This window comes from Sciurus carolinensis, chromosome 14 (assembly GCF_902686445.1).
Source record: "Sciurus carolinensis chromosome 14, mSciCar1.2, whole genome shotgun sequence".
Taxonomy (NCBI): domain Eukaryota; kingdom Metazoa; phylum Chordata; class Mammalia; order Rodentia; family Sciuridae; genus Sciurus; species Sciurus carolinensis.
In genome coordinates, this window is record NC_062226.1 from 55643280 (window position 1) to 55661319 (window position 18040).

At 38.5% G+C, this 18040-nt stretch overlaps 1 protein-coding gene across 4 annotated transcripts in view; it reads left to right on the forward strand.

Annotated features, from left to right (window-relative positions):
* The window catches only part of Frem1 (FRAS1 related extracellular matrix 1), a 156126-nt gene that overhangs the window by 65813 nt on the left and 72273 nt on the right, over positions 1 to 18040 (forward strand). For all 4 annotated transcript variants that reach the window (XM_047525778.1, XM_047525781.1, XM_047525780.1 and 1 more), the window contains exons 11-16: positions 6239 to 6435; positions 7109 to 7199; positions 8724 to 8891; positions 12063 to 12271; positions 14485 to 14578; positions 17463 to 17715. In XM_047525778.1, coding sequence (XP_047381734.1) covers positions 6239 to 6435; positions 7109 to 7199; positions 8724 to 8891; positions 12063 to 12271; positions 14485 to 14578; positions 17463 to 17715 — 1012 coding nt within the window. The remainder of the gene's footprint in view (positions 1 to 6238; positions 6436 to 7108; positions 7200 to 8723; positions 8892 to 12062; positions 12272 to 14484; positions 14579 to 17462; positions 17716 to 18040) is intronic.

Below are 18040 nucleotides of genomic sequence, written 5' to 3' on the forward strand. Positions count from 1 at the left end.
CTGTGTCTGTCTGTTTTGCATTCACAAATTCAACCAACTAAAGATAGAGAATATTAGAAAAAAATAATTGCATCTTACTGAAAATGTAAACCATTTTTCCTCATCATTATTCCCTAAACAATACTATATAACTACCTACTATTTATATAACTTTATATCATATTAGATATGATAAGAAATCTAGAGATGAGAGGATGCCCATAAGTTTTATGCAAATACTATGCTGTTTTGTATAAAGGACTTGAACATCCACAGATTTGGCATCCAGGAGGGGTCCAGGAACCTATCCCTACAGATACCAGAGAATGACTGTTTCTTTACCTTACCCTTGTGTTTGTCCTCATCTCCAACTGACACCATGACATGTCTATCTCAACAGCATTTTAAAGTCATCTTGTTAAAGAACATTTAGTGTATTTCCCTAAAAACTTGCACTAAACTACTATACCTAGAAGGGCAGGCAAAACTAACATTGGAAATAGTTCATGGGGGTGAGAAATAATTCTGAATATTCTCAAAGATAGAAGCAAAATAAAAGGCAGACAGGAATCAGAGTTTAGGGCAGAGGAAGGATCAACAATTCAGGCCTACAAGAAAGTCAGGTGCCAGCTGGTGGAATATACACTGGAGCCTGAATTTGAGGCCAAGGTCAGACTATATCATTTTGAATGCTAATTTTCCCTTTCTAATTATGTCTTGTTTCCTTACGAGTCTGTGTGTGCTTGTGGCTTATGAGTGGACTGGAGGGAGTTGGGGGAAAATGGAGGGCAGAGGCCTAGTGATTGACTCGAGCACCAGTTTTCAACTCCTTTCCTGGGAATGGGTGTTTAATAATGTCTTTGTTACAACCAGATTTCAGTACAATGTGAATACTTTATTTCTCTGTGGATTTTGTTAAAATAGGATTTTTCTCACCCACAGACACACACACAATAATTGTTTGAATATGCATAAATATTTAAAGAAACATCAACTTAGGCAATCATAAAGCATGTTGAAAAATGTGCCCACCAAGAATTACTACAGGGGTATAAAAAAGCATGCTTCTACATTCTTTTTACATAAAGAATACGTCGGAGAATAAATTAGCATGGAAAATGGTCTCTTTGAAGACACAATAACTATTGTTTCCTTATTAAATTCAGTTTTTCAATTAAGTGGGGACTCACTGATCCACAGTATGGCTGGGAGGTCCCATAGAGATTTTCTGAACTTTGTAGATTAGCAAAATACTATAATTAGAAAAAAAATCATGACACAGATTCCAGGAGACTAGAGAAATGATGATCATTGTGTTCCTTTATTTTGAGAACTGGCTTTAGTTTTTAATTATCAAAATGCTTCATAATGGATAGTAAACATCTGTAACCTTTTGTAAAAATAAAAATGAAAGGACATAGACAAGGAATTAACTTTGTGAGCACTTACTATTAGTACTCACTATGCTGCTGCTTGTTTGATCATGACAATCTTTCATTACAATAGCCATTGTTATTGTCTAATGTACAGAAAAAGAAAAAAATTGAGTCCCAAAGAGGTTAAATGATCTCCACCAGGGAGCACAGCTTATAGGTTGTGACTGAGGTTTAGGTCGCTTTTATATCATAACAAAAGCTTAACCCTGTTTTAGTTTCTGCTTTCTATGTCAGTCTAAAAGGGAATTATCTTCATTTTCAAATTGGTATTGTGAACACACTGTTATAGACAAAATTGCCATTGCTGATCTGTGCTTCAATGACAGCATCAAAATAAATCAAAACCAAGGTAAGAATATTTTCATGTGGCAGAATGTGAAAAGACCCACAATGCCAAGCAATATACAAATGTGCCATTTCCAGAGGGAGGAAGTCATAGTGTTCTTGTAACTAAGCATGGGTTACTCTAAAGAGTTGATGGTGATGGCAAAAGCTGCTTGACCAGTCCTCCTTACTGCCTAGCATGATCCAAACCTGTAAGTGTGGTTTAGTCTGCTTAAAATCACCAACAGGGCTCTTTGACTCATTCAGTTAGCATCGTTGATGAAATACCTTCTCTCCACAAGGTATTGTGCAGATACACAGGGGAGTGTAATCTCTATTGAGCATCTACCACATGCCAGACATCTTATCTACATCATGATATTTGATCTTTGTAGAATTCTGTGAGGTTAATATTTTGCTTAACTTAGAAATAAGAAAGTTGACAACAAAAAAGTTGAGTAACTTGTTCAAGGTCAAGTAACTGCTAGTATGTAAATGACACACTAAGGACTTTAATTGTTCACTGTTTAATTTCATTTAGTTTGTACTCTACCTTGATCCTGCCCTCAAGGAATTTTCAGTCTAAGAAAAAGATTGGCTTGCAAACAAATAATACAAGACAATGACATAGTATGTTACTTAAGTGGTGTCTTAGTCCATTCACACTGCTGTAACAAAATATCTGAGAATGGGTAATTAATAAATACTAGAAACGTAATCCTCACTGTTCTGGATGGAGTCCAGGATTGAGGCACCAGCAGGTTCCATATCTGAGGAGGGCTGCTCTCTGCTTCTAAGATGGCTCCTTTTGCTGCATCCCCTGGATAGTGAATGCTGTGTCTTCACAAAGCTGAAAGGATGGAAGGATGAATTCATGTCCTCAAGTCCTTTCATAAGGCACTAATTCTTTGCAGCGCCTTCGCCTTCGTGACCTGATCGCCTCATGAAAGCCCCGCATTTTCACACAGTTGCATTGGGGATTAAGTTTCAACCTTAATCTTGGAGGGGACACAGCCTTTAACTATAGCAAGGGAAAATTTAGCTTGGTACTGTATACATTGATAACAAGGAAATATCTTTTAGAATGTTTAGGACAAGATTCAGACACAATTAATTCCAACTCAGAAATTTAAGGATGTTTTGGAGAAGAGCCTCTAAGGGTGAGAAAGACTTAGATTGCTAAAGAAAGCAAGAGCAGAGTATAGTAGACTGAAGAAACATGATATGAAGCATAGACGTGTCCTTGAGGAGTAGGACATGGTCCACTGTGTGCAACTAGAGTGTCGAATTAATGTTGAAAGTTGGTAAAAAATAAAGTTGAAAACAGAGGATGTCTAAACTGTGAAGGACCCTGGATGCCAAGCTAAGGAGTTTGAATACTTCTGTGTTTCCTGGGTGCTTGTTTAAGATTTTTAAGGAGGTAAATTAACTAATTTGACTTATATTTTCATTTATTTTTTATTTCTATTAATTTTTGGGGGGGAGAGGTGGTACCAGGGATTGAAGTCAGGGGCACTTGGCCACTGAGCCACATCCCCAGTCCTATTTTGTGTGTTTTTTTTTTTTTTTATTGTAAACAAATGGGATACATGTTGTTTCTCTGTTTGTACATAGAGTAAAGGCATACCATTTGTGTAATCATACGTTTACATAGGGTAATGTTGGTTGATTCATTCTGTTATTTTTTCCCTTCCCCCCATCCCTCCCATCCCTCTTTTCCCTCTATACCGTCCTTCCTTCCCCCATTCTTGCCCCCTCCCTAACCCTAACTCTAACCCTAAAACTAACCCCTCCCACCCCCCATTATGTATCATCATCCACTTATCAGTGAGATCATTCTTCCTTTGGTTTTTTGAGATTGGCTTATCTCACTTAGCATGATATTCTCCAATTTCATCCATTTGCCTGCAAATGCCATAATTTTATCGTTCTTTATGGCTGTGTAATATTCCATTGTATATATATGCCACAGTTTCTTTATCCATTCATCAACTGAAGGGCATCTAGGTTGGTTCCACAATCTAGCTATGGTGAATTGAGCAGCAATGAACATTGATGTGGCTGTATCTCTGTAGTATGCTGATTTTAAGTCCTTTGGGTATAGGCCAAGAGTGGGATAGCTGGGTCAAATGTTGGTTCCATTCCAAGTTTTCTAAGGAATCTCCATACTGCTTTCCAGAGTGGCTGCACTAATTTGCAACTCCACCAGCAATGTGTGAGTATTCCTTTTTCCCCACATCCTCGTCAACACCTGTTGTTGCTTGTATTCTTGATAATCGCCATTCTAATTGGGGTGAGATGGAATCTTAGGGTGGTTTTGATTTGCATTTCTCTTATTACTAGAGATGTTGAACATTTTTCCATGTTTGTTGATTGCTTGTAGGTCTTCTTCTGTGAAGTGTCTGTTCATTTCCTTAGACTATTTGTCGATTGGGTTATTTGTAGTCTTGGTGTTGAGTTTTTTGAGTTCTTTATAGATTCTGGAGATTAGTGCTCTATCTGAAGTATGATTGGCAAAGATTTTCTCCCACTCTGTAGGCTCTTTCTTCGCATTGCTGATAGTTTCCTTTGCTGAGAGAAAGTTTTTTAGTTTGAATCTATCCAAGTTGTTGATTCTTGCTTTTATTTCTTGTGCTATGGGAGTCCTGTTGAGGAAGTCTGATCCTAAGCCGACATGTTGAAGATCTGGACCTACTTTTTCTTCTATAAGATGCGGGGTCTCTGGTCTGATTCCGAGGTCCTTAATCCATTTTGAGTTTAGTTTCGTGCACGGTGAGAGATATGGGTTTAGTTTCATTCTGTTGCATATGGATTTCCAATTCTCCCAGCACCATTTGTTGAAGAGGCTATCTTTTCTCCATTGCATATTTCTGGCCCCTTTGTCTAGTATGAGAAAATTGTATTGATTTGGGTTTGTGTCCATGTCCTCTATTCTGTACCATTGATCTACCTGTCTATTTTGGTACCAATACCATGCCATTTTTGTTACTATTGCTTTGTAGTATAGTTGAAGTTCTGGTATTGCAATACCTCCCTGCTTCATTTTTCCTGCAAAGGATTGCTTTAGCTATTCTGGATTTCTTATTCTTCCAGATGAATTTCATGATTGCTTGTTCTATTTCTGTAAGGTACGTCATTGGGATTTTAATTGGAATTGCATTGAATCTGTATAGCACTTTTGGTAGTATGGCCATTTTGACAATATTAATTCTGCCTATCCAGGAACATGGGAGATCTTTCCATCTTCTAAGGTTTTCTTGAATTTCTTTCTTTAGTGTTCTGTAGTTCTCATTGTAGAGGTCTTTCACCTCTTTTGTGAGATTGATTCCCAAGTATTTTATTTTTTTCGAGGTTATTGTGAATGGGGTAGTTTTCCTAACTTCTCTTTCTGAAGATTCATCACTTATGTATAAAAAAGCATTAGATTTATGAGCATTGATCTTATATCCCGCTACTTTACTAAATTCACTTATGAGTTCTAAGAGTTTTCTGGTGGAATTTCCTGGTTCCTCTAAGTATATAATCATATCATCAGCAAATAGGGATAGTTTGAGTTCTTCTTTTCCTATTCGTATCCCTTTAATTTCTTTGGTCTGTCTAATTGCTCTGGCTAGAGTTTCAAGGACGATATTGAATAGGAGTGGTGAGAGAGGGCATCCCTGCCTTGCTCCAGATTTTAGGGGGAATGCTTTCAGTTTTTCACCATTTAGAATGATATTAGCCATGGGCTTAGTGTAGATGGCCTTTACAATGTTAAGGAACGTTCCACTATCCCTATTTTCTATTTTGTGTTTTTATTAGAGATAGCGTGTCACTGAGTTGCTTAGTAACTCACTTCTGTTGAGGCTGGCTTTGAATTCACTGTCCTCCTGCCTCAGCCTCCTAAGTTGCTGGGATTATAGGTGTGCTCCACCATGCCTGGCTTGATGTGTGTTTTTAAAAGGTAACACTAGAAGTATGAAAAGTCTAGAATCACGATTGGAGTGAGGACTAACAGAAGGCTGGTGCAGTAAATTACGGAAGAAATGATAAGATCTAGGCTGGCGTAAGTAGGAATGACACTTGCAGGGTGGAGTGATTTCTGTAAGTGAAGTCTTACAAGTAGAATCTTGGTGATGCATTCAATGTGAGTGGAGGAGGAGGAACCAATAGGTATGTTAATGTTTTTAGGATCAATGATTGAGTAGTGGGAAGTATCAGAGAAAGTACAGATTGATGGGAGATGGAAAACAAAATCAGGATCCAATTTTGTGCTTCCTATGGCCCCTCTATAGCACTTCTGATTGGATTAACTATAATTGTGATAATTATATTCTTAAAATATAATATCCAATGAGTAAAAGATGTTCCATTTTTAGCTCACATCCTTAGTAGCTCCTGAATATTTGATAGAAGTGTATCATAAATGACAGTTCTTTGAATGTCATCTTAACTGCAACTCGTGGTTGTGGGACATTCTCTTTGGTATGTTCTAAATAAATAGTGTATTTTCATTCCAGATGGTGACCATCCATATCACTCCAGTGGATGACCAGCTTCCAAAAGAGGCTCCTGGGGTTTCTCGGCATCTGGTTGTCAAGGAAACAGAGGTGGCCTACATAACGAAGAAGCATCTCCATTTCCTAGATACAGAATCTTATGATAGGGAGCTGCTCTACACCATAACCACTCCTCCATGTTTCTCTTTTAGTGACAGGTACATCTGAAAAGTCATCATATGGTCTACTAGGGTTGGAGAGTCAAAGTGACCATATACAGTACTATGATTAATTGCTTCGTTGGCCACTGTGAACTTATATCCAATTCAGCATTTCCTTTTGCCTCAAACTTGTATCATACCTTCCTTTAAAAGCCTTATTCATTAGTAAGTGGCTAATGGCTTGCATTGTTTTGTCATAGGTAGCTTAAAATGGTCTTCGATTCCATTTTCTAAAGATCATGTTGATTTTTATTTTTGATAAAATGTATTAAGGCCTTAATAACATTATTTTTTAGCTATTACAGACCATGAAATTATCATATTCTATGATCTCAATCCAGAAAAGTAGCATAGATATATTTTAGGCTGGTACTGTATACATGATAACAAGGAAATATTTTTAGACTGGTTAGGATAATGATTCCATTTCATGATGATAAAGCAAAAAAAAATTTGGATATACTTTCTACAGTCCTGATGAGGATGGCATTGAGGATACTGATCCTAAGGCTAGAAGTCCCCAACATAGTGAGACAATATAAAGATGGAACATTTTATTTCTTCCCATGATAAGGTCTTTTAGTTTTTGAAAATTTGTTATCAGTCATCTGGCCTAACTTTTCTTAGCTGGAAAATTAGCTGATATATTCTTTCCTATATTTCTCTTCAGACATTTGGATGCTGGGAAATTATTCATGGTGGACAGCATACCAAAGCTAACCAAAAATCCTACAGCCCTGGGGCTAAGGTCATTTACTCAGGTATGATGATTTGCTCTTTTTATTTTATTTTATTTTATTTTATTTTATTTTATTTTTTATTGTAAACAAATGGGATACATGTTGTTTCTCTGTTTGTACGTGGCGTAAAGGCGTACCATTTGTGTAATCATAAATTTACATAGGGTAATGTTGTTTGATTCATTCTGTTATTTTTCCCTTCCCCCCCACCCTCCCACCCCTCTTTTCCCTCTATACAGTCCTTCCTTCCTCCATCTTGCCCCCCTCCCTAACACTAACTCTAACCCTAACGCTAACCCTTCCCACCCCCCATTATGTGTCAGATGATTTGCTCTTATGTTGAACAACATGATGTGTCCTCTGAGAAGATATGACAGGCTTACCTGAGGATGTTGACTCTTGACATCTGCCACAAATGCTTGATGTTTTTATCCATTCTGCTTGTACATTTCTACTAAGCATGTGACATCTATTTGAAAATGCTTAATTGTTTGGATATCATTTTAGAATCTTGTCATAATTCAATACAACTTTTTTTCTCTCTCTTTTGCCAGTAGCAAGATTCTGGTTTGGGACCCCCATGCCTGTATTTTTATTCTGCCTAATTCAGTTCACTCATTGTTTTTCTCCATTAGTGTCCTAGGGCTGTCATAACAACCAATTGGGTGTTGTAAAGCTATGAGACTTATTTCTTCATAGTTTTGGAAGCCAGAGGTCTGAAATCACAATACTGGTAGGGTGGTGTTCCTTCTGAAGCCCTCTAGGGCAATCTTTCCTTACTTCTTTTTAGCTTCTGGCAGTTTTCCAGAAATCTGTGGTGTTCCTTGACCTACAGATGTGTCACTGTCATGCCTCTGTTTCCCTTTCCTCCTATAAGGACAACAGATATGTTGGATTAAGGGTCCATCCTATCCTGAGATGACCCCATATTATCTAATTACATCCATAATGACCTTACTTCCAAATAAGTTCACATTTGGGAGGAGGTGTGGTGCACAATTCATTTTATAATACCACCTTCTAAAATCCTTTACTATGTGGTCACCTGTGGCCTCTACTCTGATGATCCTATAGGGGTCAGAGTAATGGTGATGAGTGCTTAGGCAGCAGATACTTCTGTGGTTTGGAGCTAATTAGGCTTAATCTCCTTGTAGTTAGAGGTTGTAAATGAGTATGTCAACCCCATATGGTGAGTACTATTATTTTTTCATTTTACAAATAAAGAAGGCCTAACACATTTAAGCAGCTGGACCCATGTCACACAATTACTAGAAGGCAGAGAAAGGAGGAAGTAGTCTCCTTCCTTATATAGAGTTGACTGGCTTCAAGCACCAGACATATTCATAATTTCTTTTGCATTTTTCTTCCTTATGTGTAGAAAATGTGATTTATTAAATAGAATGTTTGAGAATCTTCACACTGATGATGGTGATATTTACAGCATTCAATATCAGTTAGCATAGTGATTTTCTTGGATATAGGTTTCTGAAAGTTTCTGATCCTTACAAATTAATACTCATTTGCCCATCTCAATCTGCTTTACAGCATGCTGTGAACTATATGAAAGTAGCCTACATGCCACCCATGCAAGATATAGGACCCCATCTCCGACACGTCCAGTTCACCTTTTCCATCAGTAACCAGCATGGTGGCACTTTGCATGGGATCTGCTTTAACATTACAGTTCTCCCAGTGGACAATCAAGTTCCTGAGGTATGCACAATGTTTGACATGGAGGATGGAAGGAGGGAAAGAAAGAAAAGACTAACTTTTTTATTTTGCAGCTGCAGTGTAGGGAAAAAAGCAGGGGGAGGGGACTCCTTCACCTCCTGTGGAACTTTCTATCCAAAAGGTAAGATTTTCTTGTTGCTGGATTTGGCATTATTTTCAAAGCTTTATCAAAATCTCTTTCATTCCCTTTTCTTTCTGCTGAGCTTCACATGTTGATCAGGGGAAGGAGATTAAATTATGGGTCTCTTAGCAACTAGAAGGGCTTATTTGATCTCACCACAGGCCAACTATGCTGCTGTGTAATCCAAAGGAGCTCTTTAATTTTCCAAAATGAATTAAGATGGACCCTTTTGTCCTACTCTATCCCACTGCCCAATGTTTATGTAAGTCTTGAAGGACTTGGGTCTTTCATTAAGACCCAACTGCAAAGGCATTGCTACCTTGTGGGTCTTCTCTGTGAGGCTGTTTCATGCTGAGGATTTGTCCTGTACCCTGTCTACTCTCCCTTGGCAGAGCTACACTTAATTAGTGAAGCTATTATTTGGCTTATTTCCCCCTACAAGTGGAAGGACAAAGGAGCATTTCCCATCTATTACAAACCTGAGAAGCCCAAACCTATTCTCTAAGAAGAGAAGTCACCCTCCCCAGGTACCAACCTGGAATACAGCCAACCCTGCCATTCTCTTTCCTGGTCTTTCCTCACCTTTTCTTCACCTGCCTAAGGTTGTGGAACAGAGGGCTTATCTGAGGGCTGTCCAATATGCAAAAGTGTTTTGATGGGTCTAAATTGTGTTTTAAAATCATGAGTTTCAACATTTAAAGACCAAAAGATTTCCTATCAGGTCTGACTTGGTGTTTCTCTTGAAATCTGGGAACTCTAGCAACACTGATCCCACCCACCAGAGCCCCCACCAACTTACCATACTTGCTTGTATCACTGACCTGACTTCTCAGGCTGATGAGCTTACAATCTTTGATATAAGACTGAGGAAGTGTTCAAATCGAGGAATCTAAACACACTCTATCCTTTGATATCTTCTCCCTCAGGAACCAGATCGAATTCCCTGTGGTGACAATGGTTTGGAATGTCTGTGGAGCCAATATGATTAGAGTGCCCCTTTCTGTGTAAGAGAGATAGGCTCTGAAATAGCCTAGCATTTGAAGAAGCCAAAACTTTTTCCAGCATAAGCATGGAGAAATAATCTTTTATGCGAAGGAGTCCAGGTCTTTTGAAAAAGAAGGATGAGGTATGAAGGGATCTATGGCTAAAGAGAAAAGTTACCTTCATTTAAAAGCAGATAGAATAGTTAGGAGGACTTGGGGCTAAAATGGCATAGTGGCTTCTCTCTTTTATATATGGCACAGGGATCAAATAAAATAGTACTTCAAAGAACAAAGAATATTAGAAATAAAATTAAAGTTGTAGCTTCAGTAGAACCAGCCACAGGAGTGGTTCTCTAATATGAAAACCCACCTGGAGTCGGGTTGAGTGATGATCATTAGAGGAAGTTGACACCATGCTAAACTGAAGTCCCCAACATCTGAGAACTGGGACTGAGAAGTTAATGGTTGGTGAGGAGGGGAAATTAGCCTTATTTTTTATTTTTTTAAAATGTGCCCAAAAAGAGATGTTTTAAAAATCATCTAAAGTAGTAAATTATATTTTATGAAACATTGTCTTCTTGGGATACTTATTTGGTACCACTCAGGAAAGGGAGGCTGGCAAGCACAGACCTTGGTTCAAAGGTAATACTCTGAGTGAGAGCTCCTTTTCTCCCTCCCACCTATAGTGAAAATGTCGGTTTGGCAAAATGAGACACTTGGAAGGGTTAGAGTGGGGGAGATTGTAGGGAGAAAAGTCTATCATTTTATACTTTCTTTTGCTGGTGATAGAATAGAAGACAGCCACCTCTATTAGAATCTCATAATTTCCATGACCCTCTGGGACATCCTCTTGTGCCCGTGGTGGCTTTGGAATGGAGCTCTGACCAGCACTTTGGCCCAGTGGCAGAAGGAGAGAGTAGACCAGAGAGCGGAGGCCTCTGCTTTATCTTGTTCCCTTCCCTTCCGTCTGCCTAGCTGTGTCACTCCCTGTTCCTCTCTGCTCCTCCCTGCCTTTTACCAACTCTTTCCTTAGGGAATGTTCTACTTTGGGGGAGTAGCAGCTACTCTGAGGAGAGCAGTTGCTCCCTAGGAGAACATGGTGTCCTCAAATTGCCAGGGCAGTCACCCCAGACCATCTGGGAGGGGCCTTGGAGCCCATAATTTTGTATCGCAATTTATCTACTTGTTCTCACTTCTGGGTAGTAATACCAATTTGGAAAAAATGATAGGTTAAGCAAAGTTGAGAGGTTTCCTACCCAAAGTGTCAGAGTCTTGAGTGTGCATATGTGCCTCATAAATCTCCAAGGTGAGGATATTGTCTGTGCTTTTTAGATTACTTCATCATAGGACACTCCTCGCCTTCTCCCAGTGTGATGATAAAATATCCCAAGCCATTCTAACTTGATTTTTACTTACAAATGAATTAGTTGACCCTTGGATTTTTCCCTTATTGAAAATTATATTTGTGGCTTTGATGTTTAAGTTTAATGTTTAAATGAATCTATTTTCCATGGAATCTTTAATTTCCAATCTGTAATTTCCATCTTCAAAAATAACACCAATGAAGCTTCAATAAATTTCACAAGTCTTCAAGAAGTTTTAGGGTGATAAAAGAAGATGGATCCTTTCCTTCAGAAGAATTTAGCAGAGGTTTTTGTTAATGTTGTAGACTAAGGTTTATGTGTCAAACAATGATTGATATGGTCAGGATGAAAGTTATGATTTCCATAAGTCAGCACTCTATATAGTCAACAATTTGATTGCTGATTCTATTATACAGACTCTCAGAAAAATGAAGTGTAGATATTTTCAGGTTTATAGATCTGTCTTGTTTCTTTGTGTACATCAACACTTGGAATTGGAAACGTTTAGAGTAAAAAAAAATTTTCATCCCAAAACTCTAGCTATGAATTTGTCCCTGAACCACATTCCTGAAAATTTAGTAGACATACAAAGATGGTATTGGAAAATCCACAGTAATCCAGTGAGTTCTGTATGCAGGGGTCCCTCAGGGAATAACATGGAATAATGTTTCTTCCTTCTTTCTAGGTATCCACCAACCCTCTGAGAGTGGCTGAGGGAGGCCAGTGTGTCATCAGCACAGAGCACATTCTGGTTTCTGATGTGGACACCAAGTTGGACAATATCTACCTTTCCCTGCAGAGGCTGCCTCTGCATGGAAGGCTGGAGTTGAATGGATTCCCTCTAGATGCTGGGGGCACATTTTCTTGGGGAGACCTCCATACCTTAAAAGTTAGGTTAGGAAATTTCATGGCTTTTTTTCTTTATATAACTTAGCACTTCATCTGGATCAATTGTGAGGCAGAGTAAGGAAAAAGAAATTCATCGAATTCTTTGAGGAATACCAACATGCCACTTACTAATTTCAATAGTTAAAAATTAGAAATGACAAATTTTTCATTTTCCTCCAGATAGTTTCTTTCCCTCTGGCTTACTCTACCAGTGGGGATGACTTTATAGCTATGTGAACAACAAAAATTAATTACCATGAATATTAAATTTGCTACAACTGCACACATCACAAGAGGCAATAGAAACTAGATGAAATCGTCTGTGGGACTAATCTACATAATTGAACTCAGCTCTAAGAGCCAATTTCATACCCTAGACGCTCTGGGATAGAGTTCTGTTGATCGATGTCTTTAGTGTAATCTTCAGTCCATTCTACCCGGGCAGGGATTTGTAGGTGAGCAAGTGAATAGTCTGGGTAAGTAGGCCATGGAGTAGAACTTGGATCTCTGAGAGCTAGGGAGAGAGAAAGCCCTACTTCATGGTCCTAACTGGTCCTCACCTTGTCTTTTACTTCCTCCACCTAATGTAGTTCTGCAAGAAATTTTTCTACACAATTTAGAAGAACATCTTTTCTGGAAAACAACATAAACTACTTAAAAACAATGGTCAGATGGAAAGACCGATTTCTCACTTGTAAGCTCCAGTTATAAATGGAAACTTTGGCCCTTTTGATTAAGCCTAGGAGGAAGTATTAGGCATTAAAATCTTAGCTTTACAGAAAGCTGATTAGGAACTAAAATTTGTGCACGAGTAGATTGGTTTAATTTTGATAATTCATCTTGACTTATAATTTCTAATTTTTGATTTCTACTGTAGTTTTCCTTGTTTTGTTTTCATTTTTGAGATCTTAGCTCTTAGCTGCATGGTCAGGTAGTTCTTATTAGGGAGTGAATGATGGATAGAAAAATAAAAGTTCCAATATTTTCCAGAACTATAGGGTCAAGTACTCTACTGGAGATTTGCAATTAATTTTTTCTTTGTTTATTTAATCTTCACAGTAATAAAACCTGACAAGGTAGATAATTCTATTCTGAGTTGAAAAACTAAGTACAAAGAGGTTAAGGAGTTTGTCCAAGGGCACTCAGCTAGTATGTGGAGGAATCAGGTTTTCAAAGATCTGCTTGACTCCACAGCTGTGACTTTGGATGTGTGCTTTTGAGTCCACTTGACCCTTTGAGGAGTTGTACAGCAAGAAGCATGGCAAAATAAAACACAGAAGGTAGTATATGAGAGGGATAAAGGGGTGGAAATGAGGACCTTCCCACACTTGAGTTTCTGTCCACCCTCTTGGTGAGACTAGTCCTGAGTAAAGTGTAGCCCCAATTATTTTCCATAGATGAATACATATAGTTTCTATATACTATGGTAATTTTAATTTTAAATTCTTAGGAATTATTTTCATTCCTTAGTATCTCAAATAAATCACTGATATGTTAAAAAAAATTGGCTCCATTAAATCCAACAACTATTTAGAATTTACTGGGCATACCCCCAGTGGGCTGGGGTGTATACGGAAAGCCAAGAATTAGACAAGTCCTTCCAGATTTTGGCTGAGTCTTAAAGTTATATAGGGCCAAGCCTAGACCAAGGAAAGGTATTTTTAAATCTGGGAGAGATTCAAAATTCTTTATGGGTTGAGAGGAGGAGAGCTTGTAAATGGAAGAGGGGAAATGGAGACCATACAGAACTCAGGGATCAGGGTTTTCAAGAAGAGTTGAGTAGATTCAGAGCACTGGCAGAGAGATTAGCCTTGAAAGTGGGGAAGGAATCACCAATTCCACATAGTGTCCCACTTTTCCCTGTCTATGCTTATCCTCAGGGTCTCTCTGGCCCCAACCAGGATTTTCTGCAAGAAAATTTTGGGCAGAGTTACCCCAAAATAGTTTCTGTTGTCATAGTGGCAATTGAATGACCACTTTTTGATTTGGGGATGAATACAAATTATCAATGCATATAACAGACTTTCCTAAGGTGGAGCAGTTTTACATTGAGGGGTTCGTGGCTGCTTAAATATGCAACTTCATGATTATGCTGGTTTTTTCTTATTTATTTAATGAACACATGGCCAAAGCCACGAAGAACTCTTGTGTCATGCATCTCAATTTATTCTCACAGTGTTCTTGAGAGATTAGTTGCAAATATTATCCCTCCCCCCCAGGTATCAACATGATGGATCTGAGGTTCTTCAGGATGACATATGCTTGGAGGTCACAGATGGCACAAATTCAGCAGAATTTGTTTTGCATGTTGAGGTGGGTAGAATGTTTCCTCCCTGAGTCATATGGGGTAAGTTTGAGGGCAGCCTGGGCAACTTAGTGAGACCCTGTCTCAAAATAAAAAGGTTAATGCTCAGTGATAGAGCACCCCTGCGTCCAGTCCCCAGTAAGAATCCACCCACCAACATAACGGGTTTCCATATATAAATGATTTACAATGCTTTTGAACGCTAACCCTGAGAAATGTTTATGTAGCAGCTTGGCAGGTTAGACTGGCATCTCTGGGAGTTCCCTGCCTATGGATGAAGCTATGTATGTATATTTGTGGTGTTCTTTTGTGAATTTCTGCACCCTGGTATGAGGTCTATTTGAGGTCATTTTTTTTTTCTATCTTTTAACAAATGAAGAAAAATCTGCTCACATGCCCAAAGTACTTCAGAGGACTGTGGAATTTCTCTGTTGAGTGATTACGCAAGTTCATGACTACAAATCATAAGATTTGCTGTTATTTATAATTAGTGACCAAGAAAGGTCTGCAGAAAAACTTATCAGTTCCCTGAAGAGCCCCTAATTGTTCTCATTGTGCTAAATTCTGTCTCTTTTTGTTTGAGTATTGTCCAGATTTTTGTGATATGAAATTATTATTAGTGGTAACAATGTGTTTGTAAGATATTTTATAGTTGTTATTAAGAAAGAATGTTCACATGCATGTATTGTTTTATGAAGCAGACAGGGAAGGAATTATCCCTATTTTACAGCTAAGGACACTAAGGCCCAAGAAAGTTTTGATAACCTGCCCAAAGTCATGTGTAATGTGGTCTGGCACCTCACTCTCTGGTACCTAGGCTGGTGCTCTTCCTTCTTGCCAGGTGACTAATGCCAACAGATCCTGAGTACCATTCTGTGCCAGGCACAGTGTGGAGCCTCTTCCTCATGTTTCTCCACTTTGTCCTCATAATGGCCTTGGAGGTTTTGATGAAGAACAGTATGTTATTCAACTTTAAAAAAAAAAAAAAGAACATTTTCTTTCTTGGCAGATTTTTATGCGCAGAGAAATCTCTTCCAAAATTTTGGTTTTGTTTATCCTGAAAAGTAAGTTTCAAGGGAAAAAGCCCCAACCCTATCTTTCATTCATGACTTTCTTATTACTGATAATAACCAGAGAAATATGGGAAAAGAATATATTTATTGATACTTTTTAAATAAAAGGGCATGATCTTTGAAAGCCAGAGACACAATGTTTAGACAAGTGATTTACCCAAAAGTAATATTCTTAACTGTTTCTGTTTTAAATTTTATTATCCATTTGAATTGATTGGTGAAATTCCTTAGAGATAAGAATAATATTAGAGGTCTTTACTGAATTTGCACAGAAAACATGAAAAAAAGGTACTTTTCTTCTTAATAAGCCAACAGAAAAATAGAGAATATCACGTTTTTTAAAAAAAACTTTGATTAAAAACAAAACAACAACAACAAAAACCTTTGATTAAATAACTAAGCTAGGGTTTCTATCAATCCATGCCTTTACCCCTTAAGGAAAGTGTTGACAATTTCATGTGTATTTGTTGTACAGCTGTAAGCCTGTTTAAATAGCAGGGTTCTCAGGGCATAGATAAAAAGTTATATTCACTTATTCATTTTATAAGTGCTTTCTATATGATGGATCTTGAAATACTTGAAATACAATGATGAACAAGACAGACAAACAGGGTCCCTCTTCTTCTAAGGATACAGACCAGGGATGAAGACAGGCATTAAGCAAATCATAACCAAAATCATTAATTGATTTTTATAAGTGTTCTATAAATAAGTAGGATGACTAAATAATAGAAGCTCCTAAATTAGCCCAAGTCAAGGAAGGCTTCCCTGGGGAATTCACATGGAACCTGAAGCAGGACTTAGCTGAGGGACAGGGCATGCTGGGTAGATGGAGCAGATGCTGCACAGGCCCCGAGATGGTGAGGAAGGTGGACTGGGGTGAAAAGGGAGGGATGTGGCCAGCACACCCCAGAGCATGGGATGAGCCAGAGATTCCTAGGAGGAGCAATGGGAAGCCAAGGAAGGTCCTGATAGGGCGGCAACTTGAAATGGACATTTAAAAGAGAGCCCTTTGGCTACAGTGCAGAGGGAAGAAATGTAAAGTTGAGCAGACTTGCAGACCAACATGACAAGATAAACCTTGCAGCCTGCCCCAGGTTAGAGCTTCGGATTCCAAGGAAAAATGCTCTTTGTTTCCTTTAAAAGACCGTCTTTTTGAATTTCTGTATGATCTTTTTAGAGCCAGAGAGCCATCATGATCCCATGTTATTTCTTCTTCTTTTCATCTTGGAGGTTTGTTTTCCTGAGTGAGAGGAAAGCATTTTGTTAAGTTGAAACCTGGATAATGGAGTTTCACACATAATGCAAACCATTTGAAATGCAGCTGCGGTCTATTGTGAACCCAACTTCATGGGTGGGAGGAAGTTGAGGGTGGAGAAAAACTTTGTAAGCACCAAATAATGCAAAATAAAAATAACCTGGAGCCTGTGAATGTAGAAGCATCACATCACAAGGACCAGAATTCCTCAGAAATACGTGTGACTTTGACAGAGAAGAAAGGATAGAGGCTTTGATGAGGAATGTTATATATCACATTTATGTTTTTGTCTGTCTAGAAAGAGATAGAGCTTGAGTCCCAAACCACAACCATATTCTTCCATTCCTTCCTAAAATGCCTCTCATGTGGGGTATTCTTTGCAAGATGGTACTTAGGGGAAAGTTATAAACAGGCTGCTTGGCCAAATTCCATGGCTATTGTTTCATGTGTCTGGAAGATCGAAAATCCCTGTCACCGTGACTTTGAGCTCGGAGTTGCCAGTTGGGCAATTTGTCATTTCTTTCTTTTTCTTGAAAGCATGCTTTTTTTTTTCCTGCTCAGGTTTTTCCTATAAATGATGAGCCACCAGTCCTGAAGGCTGACCTCATCCCCATGATGCATTGCTCAGAAGGTGGGGAGGTGGTCATCACCCCTGAACACATTTTTGCTACTGACGTGGACAGCGATGACTTGAAACTGATGGTTATGATTGCTCGAGGTCCTCAGCATGGGGTGGTGTGGAAGGCTGGCGTTCAAGTAGACCAGTTCTCTCAGGAAGACGTTATCTCAGGGGTTGTGACATATAAACACACAGGTAAGTGACAGCATTGTGACAAGTGAGAAAACACAAGCCATCTGAGAGCCTTATTCCACTTCTTGCTGTAGCTTTGATAATCTAACAGTCTTAATGCTTGCTTCAATTATAAAAAAACAGAATAAAAGATGTGGCTGCAGCGTGCATCCCACTTCTCAAGTACAGTTACCATATATAGGAGTGTTTCTGATCTCAGTATTATAATTTTGAAGGGTGGAGAAAAAGAAGATGTCACTTGCTGCTGTTCTTTTTTTGGTATCAAGGATTGAACCCAGGGGTACCTATTCACTGAGCCACATCCCTAGCCCTTTTTCATATTTTATTT